The sequence below is a fragment of the Pezoporus flaviventris genome, unplaced genomic scaffold, assembly GCF_033815535.1.
Source record: "Pezoporus flaviventris isolate CSIRO_AGI_PZ_B2104156 unplaced genomic scaffold, CSIRO_AGI_Pfla_v1 ptg000013l, whole genome shotgun sequence".
Taxonomy (NCBI): Eukaryota; Metazoa; Chordata; class Aves; order Psittaciformes; family Psittacidae; genus Pezoporus; species Pezoporus flaviventris.
The window spans coordinates 35,617,638-35,642,259 of record NW_026892561.1 but is presented as its reverse complement, the minus strand read 5'-3'; the positions used below and the strand labels follow the sequence as shown (position 1 = coordinate 35,642,259).

Below are 24,622 nucleotides of genomic sequence, written 5' to 3'. Positions count from 1 at the left end.
TTGGCAGACTGGCCTTCAAGGTTTTCTGCACTAGCCAGGGCAGCTCTGGGCCTGAGGAGGTGTTCCTTTGACATTCCCCGTTCCCCACGTGCCCCTGTCCTTGAGAGGGGTCCCTGTATCAGATGCTGTACATGGCAGCCTGGAATGTTGGCTCTGTGGTGTCCGGAGCAGTGTCCTGGTGCAGCACGTATTCCTATGGCACTGCACCTCCCTCAGACATCCCAACTGCTGGGAGCTGGGGCAGGGGCCAGCCTGAGGTAACCATTTCAGGAGGGGTCCATGCCCCACCACATCTGCTCGTTCTGCTCACAGCTGCTGGGCCTATGGTGGGAAGGAAGCACAGGGTGCCCACTGCAGCAGCCTTCTCCCTCCCTTGGTTGTTTACGAGCTGCTGCCAAGAGGCTGCTGCTTGTCTGTGCTCTGCTGTGTGCATTAACAGCTTCCTATCCCTGGCACCCACGCACACGTTGCCAAGACAATGACCTTTGATTGCTTTGGACAAACTGTGCTTTTGTGCCTCTCTGTGCGTAGGGCACTACTGTGTCTTGTACCTGCGGCAGGCTGAGCTGCCATCCAGAGCTTGCACCACGGAAGTCTGGGCATCCCACTGGTGCTGTGTCCTTGGCAGAAGCACTGACCCTGTGTGGGTCACTTCTAAGCAAACACCTACCCATGTACCTGTCACGGGCTATAACTTACCTGTGCTCTATTGGATTTTACCTTTGTGCCACATCCATGGGCTGAAACAACTAGGCAGACTACCTTGAGGTGGGAAGGCCCCAGGAGAGGGGCCACGCAGAATGGCCGTGGGCTGCCCTTTGCACTGTGTGACAGCAGGGCAGGACTGCAGGCAAAACCTCATAGAGTGTGTGCAGATGCTGCAGTGTCAGGGAGCATCTCCAGCTTGATTTGCCTTCACACTACACTTGCTGGTCAGACTTCAGCATTTATTATTGCCCCGACTGAGCTGCGTAGCTCATCGCTTACGTCAGAACTTGTGCAAAGCTGTAAGATCTTCAAAGTCTGTGTGATAAGGTATGCGGGAGGCTTCAGTTTGTCCCATTGCTCACTAGAAGGAAAGTTTAAGCATCCACGCAGTCTGTCGAAGAGCTGCAGGATCCTCACCCTGAAGGCAAGCAGCAGGAGCTCATCTTCACTCAGCGGGGCAGGGGGAGGCAGCTGGCTGACATCGCTGACCTAGGGAGCAGAGGTGAGTGGTGTCAGCCTTGCAGCAGCACAGGACAGGGCTTCAGGGTTTTGGTCTTTCCCCAGCAAACAAACCTGCCCCTGTGGCAGGAACCCGTGGAAGAAGGGAGCTGCCACACTCCCTGCCCTCATGGATCACAGATCTTCTCACCATAGCAGAGCCAGGGTGACCCTCAGGGATGCAAGCAGGGACAGTGGGGACCTACCTGGAAGTGCTTCCCGCACTCTGCAGCCCCTTATATAGTGTCAGGGCTGCAAGGGCTTGTGAGCCCCCTGTCTGCATGGGCCTGAGCATAGGTACACCTTCACTGTTTGCTGTTTTGGGGGGCAGGACCATGGGGCAACATAGGGAGCACCCACTGTGGAATAAGTGTGCTTCCCCATGGATGGGAGCTTCCCTGGCTGCCCTGCTCCTTCAGTGGAAAGCGACTTTGTGTGGAGCTACCTGTGCACTTGAGAAATACCTGCACTTTGGTTCCCATGTTGAATTTTGCTTGTTGCCCCATGGCAAGGAAGGAAACAGCGATCTTATCCTGGCCCAGGATCCTGACCCCCACGTGCCGGTTGAGGGAGATGAAGATGGGTTTCAGCGGGACATGGGGTCCTGGTGACGTGACGCTGTTTGGCCATGTCCACCTCTTCACCCTGCTGCCTGCTTGGTCCAAATACTGCCCTCCCTGAATGCTCATGTGTATCCTAAAAGAGAGGAAAATCAAAGCTCTGAACCTTGCAGTTCCCATGGCAGCTTCCACAGAGGGACAGGACTGAGGCACAGCTAGTTTGGGGTCTAACCCCTCCCTCTCAAGACACAGCCGGGGTGGCCCTGCCCCTCTGGGAGGCACCTGAAGCAGGCCCTCGAGCTGCTATACTTGTCTTTTAATTTTTGAATCCTCTTAAAAATACCCTTTATGACCTTTGAAATTTAAAAAGCACAGTGGAGAGCAAAACTGCTCTGACCAACTTAAACATACCACACAGTTCCATTTGGGTAATAGCAAGTACTTCTGCCATCAGACTTAAATAGTGCTTGTATTTCAGCATAAGTTGGCTTGTCTTCCTGTACTATGCAAACACGACATTTTTTCTTCTGTACAACGATGATTGCCAGATTTCCAGATGGATAGCTGTCGTCAGATAAGGTGTTCATAACTCCTTTCTTTGTCTGGTCTAATATTACATTCTGAATATTTCAGAGCACTACTCTGGAGTATAAAAATTGACCCATTAACCAGATCACTGTGTAAAATGATGGTGTGCTGCCAGTGTTACCTGGGACACTGCCAGTGCTTTTCTGCTACATTGAAGTACCCTGTGTACACTGACAAAAGAGATACAGAATACATTTTTGTTGTTTTCTAACCAATAACCCAGCTGGAACTGCTTAGCAAGTTTTTATCTTAAAGACATGTTCCCAGACAACGCTAATAATTGAAAGTATGAGGCTACCAAAGTGAGGTGTTAAAAATACTCAACCTGGATGACAGCAGAGAAAACAGGGGCAGGTATTATCCTCCCAGAGCTAAAAAGAAAACAAATGTGGAGAAAAAAGACCCTTGGCGCAGGAGGTATTTTGTGTCTCACTGGGGTTTCCCTTCAGCAAGACTTGCTACTGGAAGCACATGTGCTTATGGCACTTTGCTGTTTCCGTGCCCAGCAGCATCCTTGGGACAAAGGCAGCCTGGAGGGCAGAGCAGAGAAGTAGTCTCAAGCCTGTTTGGTGGCAGAGCTCAGGCAGACTATCATACACCCCCAGGTCAGAAAAAAGTCAGCCACAGTAAGGAAAAGTAACTTGGGTGGCTTAAAATGTTATGGCTTAAATAATGGCAAAGGCAGCCTGAAAGCTATGGGGTCCTTTGGTGAAACTGACACGTTTTTATTTCTTCAAGCAGCACTCTGAGTTACACTGTTAATTTCAGTTTGTCAGTGCACCTTTTATGTACTCCTGCCTGCAGGACAGAGACCTTAGTCCCACGCAGATGGGAAATGATGTGCTGGTTTGTCGCTGTGGAAAGGATAGGGCTGAATGGTTTGGGAGCCCACTTAAACAGCAGTGCCCATCCACGGGTGGCCAGAGCTCAGGAGTGGGTCTAAACACTGAGCTAGCACATTTTTTAAGCTGGGTATTAAAGGCACAAGTACCTGTCCTTCATGGAAGCTACTGGCAGATCTGAAGAACCTCAGACCAAGACCTATGTAAGTGGTTTCACTACTGCTTTTTTCCAGACTGTGAAAACAAATGTGAATGGTGGACCAGGTTATTTGGTGATAAAGCAGCCTATGACTCATGTAAAATTACAGTAACAACCCTGGACTAATGCAGGCCAATGAACCCCATAAAGGATACAATAACTGCACTGTTCCATCTGGAAGCATGGTAAGGAATTTCCCCCCATGTTTGTAGTACTTTTCCAGCAATTCATTCTTCACTACCTAAGATTGGAAGAGAAACAATAAAATGGATGAGAGCAGTCCTGCGCCAGCTGCCCTTGAAAGGCAAGCAGGCACCAGGTTCCAGCCGCTCCAGAGCATGGACACATCCTGTTGGACATGTCTGCAGCAGCTACTTGCCTTTCCACCAACAGAGGTAAAATCACAGCAGGTGATGCTGTAGGAGATGGGCTCCTCCTTGGGTTCTGCTGCTCTCTCAGCAGGCATCAGCGTCCAGCTGTTTGGTGATGGGGGCTCCAGGGAAAGCTGGTAGAAAATTGTGCCAGGTTCATTTAAACCTAGAGAGGAAAGGGAAGGTTTGTGTGCATTGGGTAGGGCTGGCAGGGAGGCTGTAACTTGGGGGAGTGGGGATTTCTGGCTGAAATGTTCCATCCTGGGAGTCTGTTTCAAGGTATTTTCTGTCTAACAAGGACAGTCCACAGTGTTCAGCTATTTCAGAGATATGAAAAAGATGTAGTATGACTTTCTTTGGATAGCATTCATGGCTCCATGCTCTGCAGAACTGATGATCTGAAACCCCTGGTGCCACAAAAGCCTCTGTACCCTGCCATCTTCTGTGAAAAGAACCCCATATTATAAATCTAGTTCATCTGTTCTTAGTCAAAATGCCTTTAATTTTATAGCTAGATCCAAAGGGCTCAGTCATTCACAGACTGGGCTAGGATTTAGTGGAGTGTTCACATGACTAGGCAAAATGTTGATCCCCCTAATTCTGGCAGTTCATGCCTTCCAAGGGCTTGGCTTTGCCAACTCATTATCCTCTAAAGTAAATTTCTGTGCATCTCAGTTGAAACAGTCAGATTTAAATACTGAAAGTCACAGCAAGGAGATCCTTTCAGTGCAATGGGAATGTAACTGGTTTTGTTTTTTTCATGCCATATAATATGGTAGTATCTAATTTAATGGGATTGCACACTTGACAATGAGCTAATGTGTCATTGTATAAATCTTCCTCTTCCATTAGAGAGCATTAGGGACAAGCAATTCCATTGAATTCATTGTTGTAATAAATAGACAAATATGTAAGGAAATGCAAACTCACGTTTAGCTGCAAATGCTGCCTTTGCTGCCTGCAAAAATAACTGTCTGGTTGATCGTCTCTCCAGCTGCCTGGAAATGAAAGTGTTCCTGAGATGTTTCATATATCCTGTTTTAAAAACTAGAGGCATTGCATATCCTTTCCATAGGAATGCAACTTTCTGAATCTGTTTTTTTCTCTCCACTCACACGATTGCATATAAGTTAGAGTCAATGGAATATCACCAAAAAGGAATTGTTTCCTTACAGAGATTTCAATGAACAGACTAAACATTGTAATGGATTGTGTGTCAAGATTTTCTGTGAAAGAGGAGAGCTTTCCAAGATCAAGGAAACAACTAATCACCAAGAATACTTTGACTGTTCTCCTTATCTAGCTTTCTGTAAATTTGACAGTGTCTGACAATGACTTTGGTTTATGCTCTGTACATAATATGAGGTACTGACACCATAATACTGCAAAGGATGTTCAAGCAAGCTAGCAGTTTAAGTCCAGGTATACTGATTTCTTTAAGCCTATGCTATAGACTCAGATATTTGTGTAAACGTCCTACTAAACAGCCCAGTAGAAGTCAAACTTGCAGAGTTCTTGTGACTGGAAACTAGAATCCAAATGTTTGGTCACAGTTTATGCAGCAAAATAGAGAAACACAAATTCAAGGTTTGTTTCAGTATCTGGGGTAAAGCTAGACCTGAGTATTATCCCACCCACAGCTGCAATTATGTTTTCGGCTTTACCTGTTTCTAGATACTATGTCTGAAAGTAGTAAAATGAATGCTTTACTCAATACATACCTCCCCACCTTCTACTACAGCCTGATAGGAGAAAAGCAAAGAGGCTGCAGATAGAATGTGAACTTGTGTTGCCTAAAGCAAATATATTTCTTCTCTCATTGCCTCTTGCTGCAGTTTCATTTTCTTAATGCTTCTTTTCTCCCAAGAGTGATCTGTTGCGCCTTACACAGACCAGATCCCCAGTTCCCCCTGTAGTCATTTCACGGTACCTCTCATACACCCTCTCCTCTGACAGCAGCCTGTCGACTTTGGTACCATGGGACTCATTGGGGATGACATCAGTGGGAATGCTCCTGGCACGTTCATGGGTCTTCTCCTCATGGGACTCTTGGGTGCTAACATGAACGGGAACACTCCAGATGCCTTCATGGGTCTTCCTCTCATGGGACTTAAGGAGGCCGATATCAATGGGAATGTTCCAGGCACCTTTGTGGGTCTTCCCCTCATGGGTCTTCTGGGGGCCAACATCAGTGAGAATGTTCCAGTTGCCTCTACAGATCTTCCTCTCATTCATGATGAACTCATAGAGGTCTCGATTATGTTCACAGCAAAACTTCTGAAAGGCAGAAGAGCGGTGCCATAAGAGTAGGCCTTTCCACAGCCAACCTCTGCTAATCTTTGCCACCAGCTTACTGATTCATAATCCTGTGACAGTGGGCAAATGTCTTCAAAGGAAGGGAATGGCTTCAGCAGGCTGCCACAATACTCACATCTTGGAGCAAAGTCCTCCTCTATCTGAAGTGGAGGTAGGGAGAGAGAACATGGGGAGGACAAAAATAATAGTATCAGCACACAAATCCTCATTTTATCTTGGGGAAAGAGGGCTATGCTCAAAATGCACCGTCATAAAATGTGTAAGAGCAGTTAAAACAGATCTGTGTCTGTGATGTCTTGGGACAATTTAACTCAAAACACTAGGTTCAGGAAACCACCAAAAAGAAAAGCTGTTCTGTAGTAAGTAAATAAATAAAAATCCTCAAATAAATGGAATAACTGTAGTACCTATGAGACCCATTCCTTCCAAGAGAAAGCTTCGGAGCATGAAGAATGCTACAGCTGAGTACTCTGATGCATTAACCCTTTCAGATATGTTGCTTGGGGCTTTGGAGAGAAAAAGCTCCAACATTGTTGCACTGTTGATCATAGGAAAACCTGTGGGGAATTTCATGAGGAACCACCAGCAGATTTGTTGACAAAAGAGCTGAGCGTATTTGACCAGATGCAAATCAGGACTGCTCTGGGGTGTATTTTGAGGAAGGGTACTAGATATTCTGAAATAAATATCTTATTTTTTGAAAACACATTTTGAAACTGAGTTACAGAAGGTGCAGTTGCCAAGAGTGTGCTGCTGAATTCCATGCCTAATCCCTCCACTCCCAAGGGCAGCACACCAAGCTCAGTGCTCCTTGAGAGCAATCCATTAGCAGCAGCAAGGGGTGGAGGGTAGGTACCTGCTCTAGGCCACTTAGCTGGTGTGCTTCACTTACACTTGATTTACTATACTGTGTGTTTAACACTTTCATTCAAATCCTTCAATTTCAGAAAAGAACATATTAATTTGAAATACCTGGCTTCTCTGGAGCATTATTCTTGGAAATTCCCTGGCTTCCCCACCTCATGCCTAGCTCTCTTTGATGACTTTACTCTGCTAAGAGTTATGGGGAGCTCTATGCCCTTCTTGTAATTCTTTAACAGTATACCTAGTATTTATACAAACTTTGTACCACTGTTTTAGCCAAAGGGCAAATTCTGCTAGGAAATTATCAACACAGGATGCAGCGTTGGGGAGAGGAGTTGCACAGCCTCTTGCTGTTCAGGAGTGCACAAAAAGCATAATTTCAAGAGCCTTCGAGAAGAAAAACTCTTTTGTAAAGGAACTCTAGCACTGGCTTGGCAAAGGGCATTATTTTTATTTTTTTTCTACATGGGAATCGTAGGAAATAAACAGCAAAAGCCACACAGTAGGGCACATCTACCACTGACTCACCTCAGCCTGTAAGATTTCTCGTAACGATTCAGGTCTGTAGGCCAGAAGGCTAGGCAGGCCAGTGGATGGGAACGTGCGCAGTGATTTCTTGAACAGCTTCACAAAATCTTCTTCCAACTCAAAGTGGAAAATAACAAAAGCAATTTGGAGTCATATCTTTGTTCAGAGGTAAACCCCTTAAGCATGTATATGCAACCTGGGTAAGTCCTTACCTCCATGTCACACAAAACATCTAAGCTTCTGGACTCTTCTTACAGGGCTGCAAGTAATAGCGACAATGAGAATTATCAAATTGCCATGCTGTGCTCTCAGAAAACTTATCTTCTAGACATATTTGTTTTGTTCCTCTTTCAGCATGACAGCCTTTTCTCATCGATCACATCAGCTGCCTGAGGCCTTCTTGCCAGACTTGCTACTGGTTTCAGACAGGAAACCTGGATCTGCATGTAACCCTTCCCAGATGCCTGAGGGACTGTAACTGGGCACTGACATGGGATCAGGGCTTTACAAAAGTGTCCCACTGAAGTCATGGAGATAGCTTACTGCTGAGGGTCAGTGACTTATAGCACTGAGCTAATACTGCACTATCCTCTAAAGCATTTCCAGCTTCTCTAGTCCTAAAAAGAAAGAGCTGTAGAGACATTTGAGGTTTTCTCTCATTTCTAAGTACAGTCCATGCTGTGTAAACACAACAAAGGGTTCTTTGCCCTTTGGAGTGACAGGAAACATCTCAGATGACTGGATGTCTAGCACTGTCCTCAGTAGGGCTGACATCCAGCTACCTCAGGTGCACAGCTGTGTGCTGTCCCATATACATCATCTCCTGTCTGAACATCAACATGGCTCACATGCCAACTGCTACAGCCTCCCCTTCAGCCAAGCTAACACATTCTAGGTCCTTTTAGCCTTCAATTTCAGTTCCCCTTGTTGCCACCCAGTTTGTCTTGCCCTTCCAAGTAAGCTTATTCTGCTTTCTAGAAAATACTCAGCCAGATGAAACCCTGGGCAGGCTGAAACACCAAAATCTAAGTTCTTCTCTTTGGAAAGTATGAAAAAAATGAGAACATGTATTTAAAAAGATGGGATAAAAATCACAACAGCCCCATGTCAACACCCAGCTTCCTAGGCTTGTAGTGGGATCCACAGCTCAGGAATGCACCTGGAAGTGACTGAATGCACCAACACAGAAGGAAAAGTGAAAGCAATACTATGGGAGTTGCTTATACTTTTAGAAGGCTGAATTATGTGGATACTGGTTTGCTTGAACTTCTTTTGAATTGCAGTTCAAAGACACGTAGTTATCACCACAGCAATCAAGCTATGTCACAGAGTGTAGCTGATCATAAATCCCACCTGAGAAGAAGTAACTTCAGAAAGTGCATGGTGCTGGTGCTTCACTGGTGTGAAGCTGCACAGGCAGGGCACAGCTCTGGGTGCACCATGGCACCGAGGGACACAGGGAAGCCTGGCACCCAAGGCACAGTACTCAGGGTAGGTGGACACTCCACTTCTTACTCTGCCCCCTCTAATGGACTTTGCAGCTTCTGAATCATCTCTATCTACCACTGCTGCCTCCAAACCCAAGCAGATGATTTACCGTTATTCTGTATTACAGCCACAGTCACCCCAAGGACTTGTAAAGCTCCACCTAAGGTACAAAGCCTACAGTGTTTTCTCCTGCAAACGCATTCACAGTGCATTTCCAAACAAACATCCTTCCAAAGTGAGAAGAGAGCAATGTTTATCTGTCGTGGGCTGTGCATGTCCCCTTTCTATTGGGATGGATCTGCACACAGCTAACTCCAGTACTTTCAGCTGGTGTGCTGTTTTGTGGCTCTGATCACTCCCACTCTTAGAGGCACATGAGGTGCGGCAGACATTCTCCAACAGAGCAGAGCTGCCTGGTGTTGAAAAGGAATCATAGAAACAATTAGGCTGGAAAAGACCTTTAAGATCTTCAAGGCCAACCATTACTCCAGGACTGCCAAGGCCACCACTAAACCGTGGCACTGAGGGCCTTGTCTACATGGTTTTTGAACATTAAAAAAAAAAAAAGGCAAACAAACCCCAAACACTTGAAAAGCACAAAGGCTGTTTGATGGGGTGCCCAAAAGGGGTGGGGTCAAGCAGCAACTACCACTAACATGCTGTGCCCGAGAGTACAGTGCTCGACTTAAGCAGGCAAGAGAAGGAGCTGGTTACTCGGTCACATGCTGGGATGGCTCAGCTGAGCAGGAGGAGAGAAAAGGTTGATACATCTCCAGCTCTCCTGAGAGGCTTTGCCAGTACCTCTCACAGGAATACAGTACACTCTTTCTGCCGTCTGCTGAGCACTCCTATGCCTATTGGCTGGCAGAGTGGTCCTGCAGGTTCATTTAGAAGTGGCTCTGCAAAGAGGGTAACGAGAGGGCCGCAGCGGGGGCTCCTGGAGGCTGCTCCAGGTCTGCTGCCACTTTGCAAGCAGATCTCCGGGAAACTGCAAAGTCACAAGTCTTCTATGAAAGCCTGAGACAGCTTGAGTGAAAGACAATACAAGTGAGCAGCTCTTCCTTGAACAAAGCTGTTTCTTACTTGATTTTCTGTAGGAGTGTTCGTGGAGCCAGCCAGCTTCTCTCTGCATCGACACTGAAGGTCCTGGCAGCTTCTGCGTCTCGATGGGTTCGATGCTGCCCGATGTTCCCTTTAGTGTAAGACACACACTCACCTGTTAGCCCCACACAATGACTTCAAAGCAATTGCCCTGGACCATTGTACCGATGAAGGAGACTTTTCCGAATGTGTCTAATTAGAAATCCGAAAGCTGTGGACGCAGTAAGCGGGGCTGGCAGCGGCTTAGCTACAGAGGCGGGAGGTGCCAGCTGGCCCTGCCAGCCGCTGACCAAGGTCGCTTGGCCGGTTTCCCCTCCGCCTTCCCTCCCACGGTTTTAGGGAGATCGGTCAGCACCTGCTCCACTGCAGCAGAGTGCCTCGGGAAGCGGCCTGCAGCCCGGGGATTCCCCGCGGTTCTCACGCAAGCCCCCGCTACCGACCTGCCCGTCTCTCTTTAGTGAGCGGGGTCTGCCTGCGACGCTGCAAGGGGACCCGCGGGGAGAAACCGCGCCGTGCTGCACTGCGCTGCGCTGTGCTGGCCCGGCCTGCCCGTCCTACCCGGCCCCGTTTCCGGCCAGCACCGTCCACGGCACGGCCGAGCCCGCTGCGGCGGGGCTGGAGGACGCCGTCTCCATGGGGACGCGGCAGGCGTGGGGGCTGCCGGGGCACGTGTGAGCTGCGTGTCTGGGGGGGTTGCTGCCGTGCCCTATACGCGGTGGATCGGGGGCCTGCGGTCGGGTGTGGACGGACGTAAACGGCCTTCAGGGGAGGTGGAGGTGTTCGGGGTGGTGCGGGTGCTTCGGGAGCCCCCGGCGATGGTGCCCACAGAGCCGCTGCCCTCCTGCCTTTGCCCTGCAGCGGCAGCAGCCCTCAGCACGCCACTGCCGTGAACCTGGTGAGCGGCCGGAGCTGCCCTGCAGCCTTCTGCACGGAATGGGAGCAAGGCTGAAAGTAAAGCAGTGGTTAAGGAACTTGCTGTGACTTTCCTGTTTGGGCACAAACTTCTAACTGCACCCAAAGCACTTGCCTAAGTGATTTAGTGATGGACCTGACAGTCCTGGGATAACAGTTGGGCTTGATGAACTTAAAGGTCTTGCCTAACCTAGTTGATTCTATGATTTGCATTATATGCTTGTCAGACATCTGTTCCTGATGTCTCCTGTAGGGCTAGATGCTGTTGAACTCTTCCAAGGAATCTGCACTTCAGCTTGGAGAAGCAGAAGGAGCAATTTTCTTTAGATACGTCATCTGCAAATAAATGCAGGCTTTAGTTACCTTAGGACAGCACATATATGCTACATTATGTGGACTTTGTATAAGAAAAATGCAGTTGTCTTATGAGCACATGGATTCCACAACAAAGTAAGTCAGTAATTTTTAAAACTGGAAGGAGTATGTTGAGGCGCAGCCAGTGGTGTTTGTTAGTGCAGTGTCTGGACATGCTGCTTGACTGCCATTGATGCTGATAGCTCCCTGTAGCACTGGGGTCCTGGAAGATTGCTACCATGCTCGGCTGGTGCAGATCCTGGTATTGCCACAGCATTCGCTCCTGCCTGCAGTGCCGCTGCATAGGCTGAGGCACTGTCCCAGCAGCACGTGGCTTGGTGCTGGCACAGTTGCAGGTGGGAACTACTCAAGTTGTGCTGTATTCTTGCTATGAATTCATCAGTCCCTAGGAGTTTCTGCATTTTTATTTGTGTTCAAAGTGAAAATTGTTTTTGAAGAGAACTGTCAACAGAAAAACTGTTTCCTAGGTGCAGATCTTGGTCACTCATTTTGCTGCCTGCCATTAACTGTTCCCAGGTGGTGCTGAAGCACAGCTGAGAGGGGCTGTTGTATACATGTCATTCTCTTCTGGCTTTTCTGGGAACTAGCACCAGACACTGGGTGATGTTTGCAGATAGGATTGTCATAATTCCAAGGAGCTCTTCCCTGGAGGGATACAGTTAGGAATGTGTATTATAATTATTTACACAAAGCTTCATCTGTTACTTTATATGTAGTTTTCCACTACCATGAGGCTTCCTACCGCTAAATAACTCAGTGGGTGTATCACCTCACAACCCATTGCCTCTTCCAAGTGGCAGGCATCTTAATATTCAGCAAAGCCAATATGTGGAGCTAGTATTTTTCTTGAGCAATTCAGACAGAAGGCACTGGTTGCAGAGAAAGAGCTGCAGAAGATTCAGCTTCAGTGACAGACTCTGATTTCAGTTTGCATGAGCCAGGCTGTCACTGTTGCCCCTGGGACTCGGATCCAGACTCGGTTCTCCTGCTTGTACTGCACTGTGGCCCTCTCAGGCAGCAGAGCTGGGTGGCAAAACGGGGAGCTCACTTGGGTGACCTGGCTCTTCCTGGGGAAGCCCAGCAGATCCAACCAGGCAGAATGCACAGAGTAACCAGGAAGCAAGAGCTACCATCACGCACACATGTGTTAGCACAGCATGCTATGCAGTGTAGTTTTTGCAAAATATTTATTACAAAATAAAAGTAAATATGGCAACAAAACTTAAATAGCAAATGACATGATACTGGCCATAAAACTCTCACTATATTGTTAGTCTTTTACAATAATCAATAGTCAAGTATGTCTCCAAGGAAAGCTGCATGTGGACAGCTTATTACTATATTCTTGGCTCTAGCTGGTTTAGATGCGTTGGATGCGTGCCTCCTGCTCTCACCTGTACCTGGCTGTGAGTGGTTGTGCCATGTGCTGGGCTCACTCATTCCCCTAAAATGGACAGGAGCTGGCAGTTCCCACACTGTGAAACCTGCTCTGCTTTACCCCAGCCCCTCCTCCCCTTTTTTCTTTCAAAACCCCAGCATATGATCCAACACCCATCCCTTTTTAATAAGGTAGCAGGAAATAGAGTATCAACACTGAAGCACCTATTGTTCCCCTTTGAGTCACAATCTCTCTTGTGAGAGGTTGCTTGGATTTCTTTCCCGCCTACTAAAAACAGTTATTAAAGCTCACCAGTGAGAGAGCAAGTCTGTGTTCCTGCTGAAAGGGCTTCTGGGTGTGCTCCAAACAGGAATGCAGTCCTTCAAGTCTCTTAAGCCACATGTCTAATGGAAGCACTCCTTAAATAAAATATAATTAAATTAAGAAAGGTGACTGTGTGTGTGGAATCTTCCTAAGGCACCCAAGAATTTAAAAAGACCTTTTCTCACTCATGTTACTTATAGGACACTCTCATTGCTCTTCTCTCCAAAGTTAAAAATGTTGGCTAGTTAGGAACCTTAGCATACACAATGGCATAGTTGAATATCATTTTTTTTTTTTAAAAGAAAAGAAGCAAAAGAAAACCCTTGTGAATGTAAAGCATTATGTCCAGACAGCCTAGGTTTCACTAGCTATGCAAACACATCACGGACAACATGTAGAGATAGTCACGTTAATGCCAAGGTTCCCATTGTCAGCAAAAAGGTGTGCTATAGCTGTATCAAAAACTAGGCAGTCACTGTTCAGAATGGCTGCAGATACCCCGTCGTGGATGGAGCGGGGCGTTGCTTCCCACGTCAGTCGGCGGCGGTTGCCATTCAGCTCCAGTCTATAGGCAAAGTTCTCCGCTTGCTTACGGGTGCCAATGAGCAGCACGATGGCAAAGAACTGCTGGTGACCTTCGTACTTCTCTTGTTTCTCCAGCACCAGCATGAAGTGGTGACCAAAGCATGACTGCATCATCACCCAGTCAACTGCCCCTGGAAGGTTAATGTCTGTGGCAAGAAAAACGATGTCTTCTCCCTGAAGGGTGGTAATGCTTTTGTGGGCATGCATGAGGTGGGACATCACGGCTTCCAGGGATCCCTGCCATTTACAGGAGGCACCAGGGCATGGGCAGGAGTAGGGACGATACTCACAGATGTCTTCGTGTTCTGGCTTTTCTGTGTGATGGAGTGTCAGAGAGCAGCCTGTTGTGGCATACTGGAAAAAGACCAAATACAAGCTGTCAAGAAAGGCACCAGCACTCGTGTTTGCTGCTCCCACCTGTCAACTGGAAACACTGGTACTCAACCAGAATTCTTGTTCTCTTTGCAAATTTTACATTAGATGCTTCTATTTAGCCCTGGATTCAGAGCTGAGCTTTACTTATTTTTGTTTCCACTTAAAAATGAATTCTTCTTGTCTTTGTGTGGTTGGCTTTTTTTTCTAATGCAAGCACTTAGATAAAATGGAGTGTAAGGCTGAGTTGTAGTTAGATTTGCTGTTGTAGTTAGATCTGATAGGTCCAGATCAGCTGAAGTGGTCCTGGTTTGGATTTTTCTTTTCTTTAAAAAGAACAAAGGATTCTAGTTTCAGCAAACAGCAACTAGAGTGAAGTATTTTTAATAGATGTACCTTATTACCATCACAGAGCAAAGCCACTCCCATTAAATTCAAATGCAGATTCTCCACAGTTTTTTTTAAACACTGGAACACTTTCAACACTGCCACTGTGAGAAGTGGAAAGAGGATGACTTTTCTCTAAGCATAAAGCTAGCACACAAATAAGTACCACCTAACTTCTTTTAATGTCATTGGGCAACTTAGAGGGTTAATTTGCTTAACCAGCTGAGGTTGCTTTCCCTTTGTCTGCAGTCAGTTCAGTTGTCCACACTGACCACTCTGCTTTCATGCTACTTTCACAGAGACATAAAGGTCTCTCCTATTCTCTCAGTCTGTAGGTATCAGTAGTGATACCAACACCGCTACTACCACTATCATGCAGGTTACAAGATGCATGCATGGCTGCTTACAGATGCTGTGACACCTCCTTGAGGATAGATACAACCAAGGAATAAATTATTATTTCTGGGATAATATGTGTGCAGGAAGTTTCAGCTCTAAATGCCAAGATACAAATCACCCATGCTGGCAACAGGGTGCTAGGAATACTGGGATAGAAACTTGACCTTCTTCTGAAAGAGTTTGGTTTATAAGCCATAAAGAGTTAACGTGAGCCTTCACTTACAGTGTCTGCCCCTGCTGCTTAATCCTGTGCTAATGGCTTTATTGCAGGGTGCTGAGGTGGAACAAGGCATCGTCTTGCAAATGCCTGGTCTGCTGTGCCTGATGCCCTGCTGCATAATGCAGCCACCCAGGTATGTGTATGCTTCCAGCTCCACTGGCCTGCTGGAATTTTCAGGGTTCATAGCCCTGTTTAACACTTCAATCATACCAGGTGTTGGAGAGCAGCTCCAAGTCTAACCTCATTAAGAAAACCAGTAAGAATCTGTAAGCTGCTGATTAAGTGAAACCTGATGTGTATGGGACAGTGACCAGTGATGACTACAGAAGGGAGAGTGTAAAAACAAGATGAGCAAGTAGTGGTAACTTTCCCTTCATTTTGAGAAGAACCTCCTTTTGTATGCTTCCTAACCCATCACTGTGGGTTTCATCTGGTAAGAAGCTCTACCAGTGGTGGAAGACCATGAAAAGCAAAAACTGACATGCTGTCTTCATACTGCTTGGCAAAGGTCACCGATCTTCATTATACCCCTCAAAAGCCTCCTCCGTCTCTCCCTGTGTAGAGGTTATATGATACCTTTGAGCTACTTGGCCTGTGCACCTTTTCCACCCCTACTGTGTCCTTGAGACTGGCAGCCAGGGCTGTGCACAATGCTAACAGTGCAGGCGTGCCACTGATGCCTGGGCTGGCATGACTGTTTTCTGCTTTTTTTATTGCCCTTCTCATAATTTCTAGAATTCCAAGTTGGAAAGTATTATGTACTTGTTTTCACAGTTTAGTTTTAGTTCATGGTTTAGCACTGTATTCTCTTTCTAAAAGGAAATTATAAGCTTGGAACTTGTCACTACATACATGACCTAGCATGCCTTGTTTTTGCCAAGTATGTCACTCTGCATGTGCTGCTGTGAGCTTCACTTTGACAGGATAGCTTTCTGAGTGTCTTAAAGCATTTGGAAAACATTAGTTAAGCTTGCAAGTGCTCAGCAGAGGTAGGCTGGTATTATCAACCCTGTAAATGAAGGCAGGCAAGAACACAGGATTAAAGTAACTTGTCTGAAACCACATGGGAAATCAGTGGCAGAGCTAGGAACAGACTGCCAAGTTCAAACCCCTCCTGCTCTAGCCTCCAGACTCTCCCTCTAGTGTACAAGCAGCTTGAGATACAAGTAATACTTCTGGAAAGAAGAGGTCTGCCTGCTCCTGTATGTGTGTTAGCAATGTTCAGGGACCCAGCTAGGACTGAGACCCTTTTGTGCTTTTCCCTCCCCAAGTGCTTCATAAAACATCTGTCCCTGCTTTTAAGATCCCTCCAGCCTCCTGAAGCATTCACTACAGTTTGGGCACAGATGCTCAGCCTAGTCTAGCAGAAATCCTGCGGAGCTCTCCCAGGGATGCACGGTGAGGTCCTGCCCAGACAACAGCGAGCCTCCATGCCTCCCCCAGCCTCGCACAGGTGAAGAAACCGGCTCATGCCACAGCCAGCTGCCTGGCAGAAACCACTTACAAACTCTGCTCTGCCAGCAGTGCTGGGTCTGCTGTTACTGCTCACCTGGGATAGGAGCAGTGAATGTCCTGTTGTTTCATCTAGAGATTGTGAGCTCTTTGTGTATGTGCAGGCAACATGATGTAAGCACACACCTGTGTATAACGGGTATCTGTTCAATTAAAAGCAAAACCAACTGCATTTTTATCAACCTCCCTCCCCCTTTACTAGAGTCTACTATGTGTTGAAAATAGGAAGTGTGATCTTACTCAGGTTTAGTAGATCTGCTTAAAATCTTTAAAATGACATAGTTTTTTGGTTTTGTTGTGTTTTTTTTTTTTTTAAATAAAGCTCTTAATAGGCCACAGAGGCAGCACTGGACAATATATACAAGTAAGTCTGGATACAATAACATGAACATGCAATTTCTGTTTGGAAGTTGTCTGCTTACATGGGAAACCTGTCATGCTTTCTCCTGAACTAATGGTGTAGCAGCAGTGGTCTAAGGATGTAAGGTGGTTCTGGCTACCTCCTACTACCTGTCTAAACAAAATTTTAAAAAGTGGTTATTTAAGACTTGCTTATATACAGTCTTATTGTGCCTTCCACTTTCAAACACAATGTTGGTTATGAGATGCAAAAAAATTTTTCCACAAAGGAAAGTGTGAGAGCACAATATAATGAATTTACTGGATTCACTTTTCTTCAAAAGGACCAGAATCACCTGGTAACTCAGGAACATGGCAGTATCTTCAGTTAGAGATGACTATGATTTTTGGAAGACTCTCTTCATGTGAGTATCTCTTCCAGCTTCCAATATGCAGAGCATCACTGCTCTGAGGAAAGCTGGTAAGAATGGGGTTTCAATCCCTGAAAAAGCCCGAGGTACTTAGATTTTTTTAAATGTATGCAATAACTAGAAAAGTAATTTCCTTTAAGTAAAACTTATTGTTAGGTTGAATTAATCATAACAGTGAGAATTCACTGGTATACTTATGAAGGAGGTTTGGGGTTTTTTGGGGTGGTGGTGGTTCTTTTTGTTGTTTGTTTGTTTTAAATATTTATTTCCCCATCACACACTGCTAAATGCCATCTATACAGCTGCCCAGCCAGGCTGCTCTCAGGGCGTAAAAACCACTGAATTTGCTACTGGATATTCTTTCCTTAGTGCTGGACTGTTTTTTGCCTCTGTATGTTGGAGGCACGTTCTAGTTCCCTGAAATGCAAGCAGTAACTGCCTGCTGTTTTACACAGGGAAGATGAGGAGTGCTGGTCCCATGTCATGCCAAGATCACTCAAGCAGTTTGTCAAACCCCACCGTAACAGGCTAACAAAACATGGCAGGGCATGGATGTCAGCTTAATGCTCATGGCTACACGAGGACTGCAGTTCTGCTGGTGACAACGGAGAACACTCACAACTCTACTTGTTTCCTCATAGATTTTTGATGAAGTGGTTAACTTGAGAAACACCTCCCACCCCACACTGCCTGGTTAGCCAGGTCATGGTTCCAAGTTTAGCAGCTAATGATCACAGCATACCTCACACAACTGCTGTGAAAATAGATTCTGGTGTCTGTTCAAGAAGCTCCCACTTCATAAGATTTATTTTCTTTTGTAGTTCATATACGACAAACCCCACAAAGTTACAGAAGGATCTACTTCCAAATTAAGTCAGCTTCATCATTAGAAAGCACATCTATATTATTTTCCACTTGAACTTATTTAAAAGATGAAAGAAAAACAATTCATTCCTTTTGGCACTTATTAATCAGGAGTTTGAGTGTGTTTGATGTGCATTTTATCTTCTGCAGATTGCTTACAGCACTAACAGGCATTTTATATTTTCAGTAACTCTACTGTGACTTTAAGATATAAATCCTCCTATAGATTTATTTTTTTTTTTCCGGAAGCCCTGTAAAGCACAGAGGTGCAATAACAATTCACAGTTGTCTCTAGAAGAGCAGAGACCTCCTCTGGACACACCAGCCCCTCTATTTGTTCTTTCACATTTTCTGAAGCTCTGATTTTCCCCCCTCTCTCTCTCTGAAAGCTTATATTGGGTTCCTCTAATGTGGTGACACCCCCAGGTGAGCCAGAACAGGGCTAGGCCCCAGTGAGCTGCTACGTGCTGCTGCAGAGCAGGGTGGCTCTTGCCAAAACCCCTTGTGCTGCTGCAGCACCTGATGGATGCTCACTGCTGAGGGACACGGTGGGTCACGTCCCTGCTGGCTGCCTGTGACCTACATAATACTGACTGAGAATTACAGCCCTGACAGCATGTCGCTGTTTCTGGGCTCAAAAAGTGAGAGTGAAAAGCATTAATGTGTGCTAATTTCACTTTGCAGCTCTTGGGAACAGTGAAAGCAGCAGAGCAGGAACTGCTCACGGCAGAAAAAAAACACATAAAAGAGAAGGTGTGTGAGGAAAGAGGAGGAGAGACTTATTTACACCTCTGTGAGGAGCTTCTGGAGGCCCAGTGAGCGAGGGGTGGAGAACTCGGAGCGGATGCTGAAACACAGGGAGGATGCATGCTCCAGTGTGGGTTGTACCACAGCCCGGTCTGGGATGTGGGGCTTCAGGAGCGCCATGTTTTTGGGGCCATGGTCTGAGGTAGGCAACTCACAGGTGCAGCTCTGACCACTGCAGCGTGGCACGGGGGAACTTGGCATCCTGCAGGCAGCGCTGCCTGGCTGCCCCACACACGCAGCTGGGGCCAGGGACTGCTGCCACCCCTGCCTGCACTGGCATCTCACTGGGCAGCAGGGAGATGCAGCACACTGACCACTGCTGGGTCAAAGTCACTCTCCAGCTCTACCAGCTGTTAACTCGCTTACAGGCACTGTACCAGGAAAACAAACCAAGTCCCAAGCTTGGAGTCCACAGTCTCCTGCCTGTTGCAGCTTCCAACGTGCTGACCAGCACAGCATAAGGCATGTGCTGCTCCTTGGCTTATTGCAGAGACCACCAAAACACTACCAGGTCAGAGTCAAATCTCTCCCAGTCCATAACCAAGATGCTGATCCCCACCACTTGGGGATAAGCTGGTAGGACTCCTGCCTAGGGGTTTGGCTGCTGGAAAAACTGGCATCCTGTAGGCAGCAGAGCTGTGGCTCAAACAGTGAAGGGTGTGAGGACTCCGCTCCATTTTGTTTAAAACAAGCAGGGAATATCAACCACCACAGATGAGACCAACCCACTGCACCTGCGCTCAGCAGAGAGGACCTGTGTCCCACCACCATGCTCCATCTGCTATTGCCACCTCCCAGTTAAGGGTGAGCAGTGAAACAGTCCCATGCTGTCAAAAGCTCTGCAAGTCGCTGACAGCCATCACATCCTGTGACCCAGCCAGCCCTGGGTCAGATGGGGCTCTTGCCATGGACCACACTGTGCTGCAGGAACTGACACAGACAGTTGGCTCTGGAGGTGCCGTTACTCCCTGTGGATCCTTAATGATGCTCCTGTGGGCTGGCTGGGGACAGCTGCTCAAGGGACTGGCTTTTCCAGGTAAAGGTGGAGTAAGCCTGCTCACAGCTCTCACTGCACCCGTTCTGGCCACACTGGTCCCACTGGCAGCCTGACCATAGCTCCTCACCTTGCCATGCACAGCTCCATATGCTAAAACTTTGTTCTTATATTCTACATCAGCAACAGTTCCAGCAGTTCCTGTATCTGTCCCTACGTCACTTCAGCTTATTTTTTTAAAGTGCTTTTGGTACTACAGGGGTACAAGCATTGAGAGGCTCCAAGAAGACATAAAAATGACCTGCTCAGCATTGCCTGCATGTACACATCTGCTGTCCTGGTTAATGTCTATTAGGAAGGATGTGTACAATAGAGCAGTTCACTTAGTTCTTTCAAAGTACAAACTCACTAAAGAGAAGAGACTTCAATGTTTAATACTTGGAATAGTATTAAACTATGCAACTCTGCAACAGAACAGACCTGAAAACAGAACAGACTTGAAAAAAAAGACTAATTCAGGTATTGTTACTGACCCGACAGCTTACCAGCCCCTGTCCTTCCCAAGGAGGGCTGCCGGGAGCTAACAAGAGAGACACAAATAGTTTCTGTTACCTCCATAAACCACTTGTTAAGGACTGAGCATCAGCATAGGTTAAAATAACTGTGGAGAGGGAAAAAAAGGTTTAGCTTTTTTATCTACTGGTTGTGCAAAATACTAGGACAACATTTAGAGCAGGATTTTCAGTGAATGAGAAAGAAGCATTAGAAGTGTTGCTTTTAAAGGCTGGTGGCACTCCCATCATCTTGTTTCACTTTAGAAACCTGCAGACTCATGAAATTGGGTAATGGAGACCAGCAAGCACCTCCCTTGCTGTTCAGTGTTTATGGTGGGGTGGAAATAAAGGAAAGAAGGGGATACAGACCAGCCAAAAATTCAGGCTTTGCAGAGCTTTGCTGCCTGCAGTGGCTCTGGATGAGTCCCACATGCTGTTGCTGGAGACTCTCAGGGTATCTTTGGTATAGGCATTTTTGATACCATTGCCTTCTGCAAACTGCCAAGTGAACCTTTATTGGATAAAGCTTAGAAAGCTCCTTAAAGTCTTCTCATGAGCTGCAATATTTCTCTATTACGCTAGCAACAAAGGCAAGACATAAACCCACCGGGAAACTCTCCATTGGTGTGCTCTCCCCTCCTCGGTCTTCCAGCATACAAATCCGAGGCCACCACAAACCCACATGTGACGCTGTACCTACTGCAGCTCGTTTACAGCGTTTCGGAACTGAAAGATTATTCACCCTGAAAGAATATCTCTCGGCCGTTCAAAAGAAAACCACTACGTTTCAAAGCCGTGTTTATACCGAAACGCCCAAACCGGCGAGCTTTTCCACCGGTAGTCGGGACCCAATGTGGCTGTGAGCAGCCAACTTTTCCGATGAAAAGTTTCTCTCCCTTCTTTTGACCACTGCGCCACCCCTTTCTTTTTTTTTTTTTTTTTTTTTAATGAGGGAAAAGGGTGTGTGGAGAAAGCTTGAAGATTGAGGGTAGGGAGGTGGGGATAGAGCGGGGGGAATATCCTGCTTGGCCGACCGGACATCCCCACATTCCAATCCCCTCCCCACCTTTCTCTCCCCCCAGAGCCCCCCACTCCTCCCCTTACCTTGCAGGGAAAGAGCACGGCTGAGGCCACCTTCTCCATGGCAAGGTTCCGGATGCTCGGGGTGAGGGAGCCCCGGCAAGTGGGGCAGAGGCTCAGCTTCTGCCGGCATTGATTGCAGACCAGGTGCCCGGCCTGACACTGCAGGATGGGCGGCAGCACATAGTCGAAGCAGACCGGGCACTCGAAGAGCGAGGTCAGTTCGTGGTGCTGATGCGGAGGAGGAGGAGGCGGCGGGGGGGGAGGTGGCGGAGGAGGAGGGGGCGAGGAAGCCCCGCCGGGTCCCGGCAGGACGGCGGCGGGCACGGCGGGGGACGGGGTGTGCTGCTGCTTGCCGCAGGGCTTGCTAGCGCCGGGGCCGGCGGAAGACGGGCGGCTCATCGCGCCGCGCCACCGCCACCACCATCGGGCCGCCGGAGGGAGAGGGAGCGAAGGAGGAGGCGGTGCCGAGGCGAGCAGCGGCTGCGCGCGGCCTCCGCCCCGGTCCCGGCATGCTCCGGGTGGCGGGAGCACGGGGAGGGGGCGTTACCCCGGCAACGGAGCTGTCCGCGGTAACGGAGCGCCCACGGTGCTGCCGCCCCACCGCCGGCCCTCGCGCGCAAAGCAAGCGCCGCTTCCTACCCCACCTTCCCGCCGGAGGAGGGCGGCGGCCCCCGGGGACGCACTCGGCTCCGTGTGCAGGGCTTGCGCTGGGACCCTGGTACGAGGGTCACTGGCCTCTGGGGGAGAGGTCGGGAGCACAAGGCTTATGAGGAGCTGCTGAGGGAGCTGGGGGTGTTTAGTGTGGAGAAGGCTCAGAGGGGATCTTACCTCTCTCTACAACTAGCTGAAAGGAGGAGGGAGAGAGGAGGTGGCTAATCTCCCAAGTAACGAGGGATAGGACAAGAGGTAATGGCCTCAAGTTGTACCAAGGGGAGTTTTAGACTGGATATTAGGAACAATTTCTTCACCAAAAGGGTAGCCAGGCATTGCAACAGGCTTCCCGGGGAAGTGATGGAATCACCATCCGTGGAAGTGTTCAACAAAACATGTAGATGAGGCCTTTGATGACATGGTTTAGTGGCGGACTTGGCAGTCCTGCGGTAACAGTTGGACTGGATGATCTTACAGGTGTTTTCCAACCTAGTTTGATCATTCTAGATGATTCTGTAATTCTTGTAAATGGGTTGCACTTGGCCTCTTGTATGTGATTGCTCTTGGCTCATTGTACGTGGAACAATTTGACTCCTTAGGGTGTAAAGCTGTTGAGACACTTTGGCGTAGGCATATGAGTGTATCTTTTGAGATTAGACAATTAATATTCACAGGCCTTGAGATTCTGGTCTCCATCCTGGAGTGATGAGTCCTTTGCCCCCTACCCCTATCCCACTGTCTGGCGTGAAAACAAGGCCAGAACAGTCATGTCGTCTTGGGAGAAGACTTCTTACTTGGTTTGTGGATTTTTTACGTATTCTGTGGTATATGTAATATCTATATTATATATTAATGGGAAAGGTATATATAATATGTATATTATATATTAATAGGGAAGAGAAAAAATAAGAGCCTTTTCACAAATAAACTAGAATAGTGGGGATGTTTATACAAATAAAATATACTTTTTTCAGTGCTTTCAATAATACAGGGTAATTTAAAAATACATTATTTAAGCTATATATGTGTATATATATATAAACTATAAGTTATTTAAGCTATGTATGTGTATATATAATGTGTATATATGTATTAAATCTCTATATATATTTAATGTCAGAATGTGGCCACCCCAGTTTTTTTATTAGCAACCCTGAAGACTCCTTTTCAACATATAATGTACTTTGGATACAGTGTATTCTGCTTGGGATAAATGGGAGTGTACCAGTCAGACTGAGCCAGTCAAGTAAGTTCCCAAAAGGTACTGTAGGCTTAAATTTTAAACTAACAATAGTGTGTGTGCCTTTAACATAGTAGAACAGACCAAACTATTCTAACTTACTAACATGTAGAGAGAAAGGAATGACGGGGCTGCGGGGGGAAGGAACACTATGGGACTGATAACAACTAAGGAGACAGTAAATAGGACCAAGGATGCCAGCTTTCAAGATAGCAGTGGCACGCAACATGGGGTGGGGAATAGAACAGAAGCAAGGACATACCAACTGCTAACTCAGCACTAGGACCTTGTGAGTGTGCACAGGCACTGAGGTCATTCAGTAAACACAGTGAGGAAGACTGTCGGTGATTGCCAGAGACCCCCACTCAGCAAGAAAGTGCACACATAATTAAAATGCAAATATTATAATTAGTTCCTGGATATGCATGAGTATGCTAAATATATAGCTGCTGCCAGAAAGAAACGGGTGTGCTCACCTTTGCAAAATGATTCGCGTGTGCGCCCAGTGCTGTGATACAGAATGCCTGCTTTCTAAAACTCCAAATTGAGCCTTAGAGAGTTTCTCCAACTGACTTTTATGGTAGCAGTACAAGGCTGGCACTGGCTTCTCCATCTACTGATCCTCACTAACAAAGACACCAGCCTCTGAAGATAACCATAAGCTGGCTCCCTCCAATGTGATAGGCTACTATGTCTACACTATCGGAATAATTGCTTGCAGTGTAAAAGATGATTTGTAAACCAGTGTTAAGAGAAATAAGGTCTGCTTGTCTTCTCTGCAGTTTGAGAGCTCTTCAGATCGCTGATGAGAGATTATCAGCAACTAGATCCATGTAGGAGAGGGACCTAGTGATGGATGTTTCCACCTCCCCTGAAGGTATGTTTCCATGGAGGGGAGGACAATGGATGGGTGACTGCGAAGGAAGTGGCAGCACCCAGCCAAGACTTGCAGATGCTGGCACATCCACGTGGGGAAGAGCTGACAACTTCCCTGCCTGCCAGGAAAGTTAACGGAGAGTTTATCTCCAGAGGCAGTGTGTGGTGTCAGAGGCCTTTTCCTTGGAGTAAAAACCTGCAGCTTGTTTGCGAGTTGCCAGAGGCTTTGATACTTCTTTCCCCCTTGAGATTGACT

General features: G+C 47.2%; 2 protein-coding genes and 1 long non-coding RNA gene across 6 annotated transcripts; 1 reads left to right on the top strand and 2 right to left on the bottom strand.

Annotated features, from left to right (window-relative positions):
* Positions 1-926: 926 nt before the first annotated feature.
* On the bottom strand, positions 927-10,248 carry ERICH6 (glutamate rich 6). Of its 4 annotated transcripts, none has more exons than XM_061452734.1 (11): positions 10,046-10,248; positions 7,687-7,733; positions 7,475-7,591; positions 6,121-6,222; positions 5,697-6,040; positions 4,697-4,764; positions 3,771-3,932; positions 3,551-3,632; positions 2,178-2,330; positions 1,671-1,902; positions 927-1,197 (listed from the first exon to the last, which is right to left on the bottom strand). In XM_061452734.1, exons 2-11 carry the CDS (start codon positions 7,690-7,692, stop codon positions 934-936), a joined length of 1,530 nt encoding a protein of 509 aa, XP_061308718.1. In that variant the 5' UTR covers positions 7,693-7,733; positions 10,046-10,248; the 3' UTR covers positions 927-933. The 4 variants fall into 4 exon arrangements, with proteins under 4 accessions (XP_061308718.1, XP_061308716.1, XP_061308720.1 ...); XM_061452732.1 differs by having other exon boundaries at positions 5,697-6,043; positions 10,046-10,242; XM_061452736.1 differs by lacking the exon at positions 7,687-7,733 and having other exon boundaries at positions 5,697-6,043; positions 6,198-6,222; positions 10,046-10,240.
* A 2,272-nt stretch (positions 10,249-12,520) lies between these two features.
* Positions 12,521-22,191, bottom strand: SIAH2 (siah E3 ubiquitin protein ligase 2). Its single transcript, XM_061452758.1, has 2 exons — positions 21,621-22,191; positions 12,521-13,991 (listed from the first exon to the last, which is right to left on the bottom strand). Exons 1-2 carry the CDS (start codon positions 21,996-21,998, stop codon positions 13,434-13,436), a joined length of 936 nt encoding a protein of 311 aa, XP_061308742.1. The 5' UTR covers positions 21,999-22,191; the 3' UTR covers positions 12,521-13,433.
* Positions 13,939-17,459, top strand: LOC133268920 (uncharacterized). The gene is made up of 3 exons (XR_009743223.1): positions 13,939-14,073; positions 15,066-15,148; positions 17,211-17,459. It is a non-coding gene; the product is annotated as an uncharacterized LOC133268920 (long non-coding RNA).
* Positions 22,192-24,622: the final 2,431 nt, after the last annotated feature.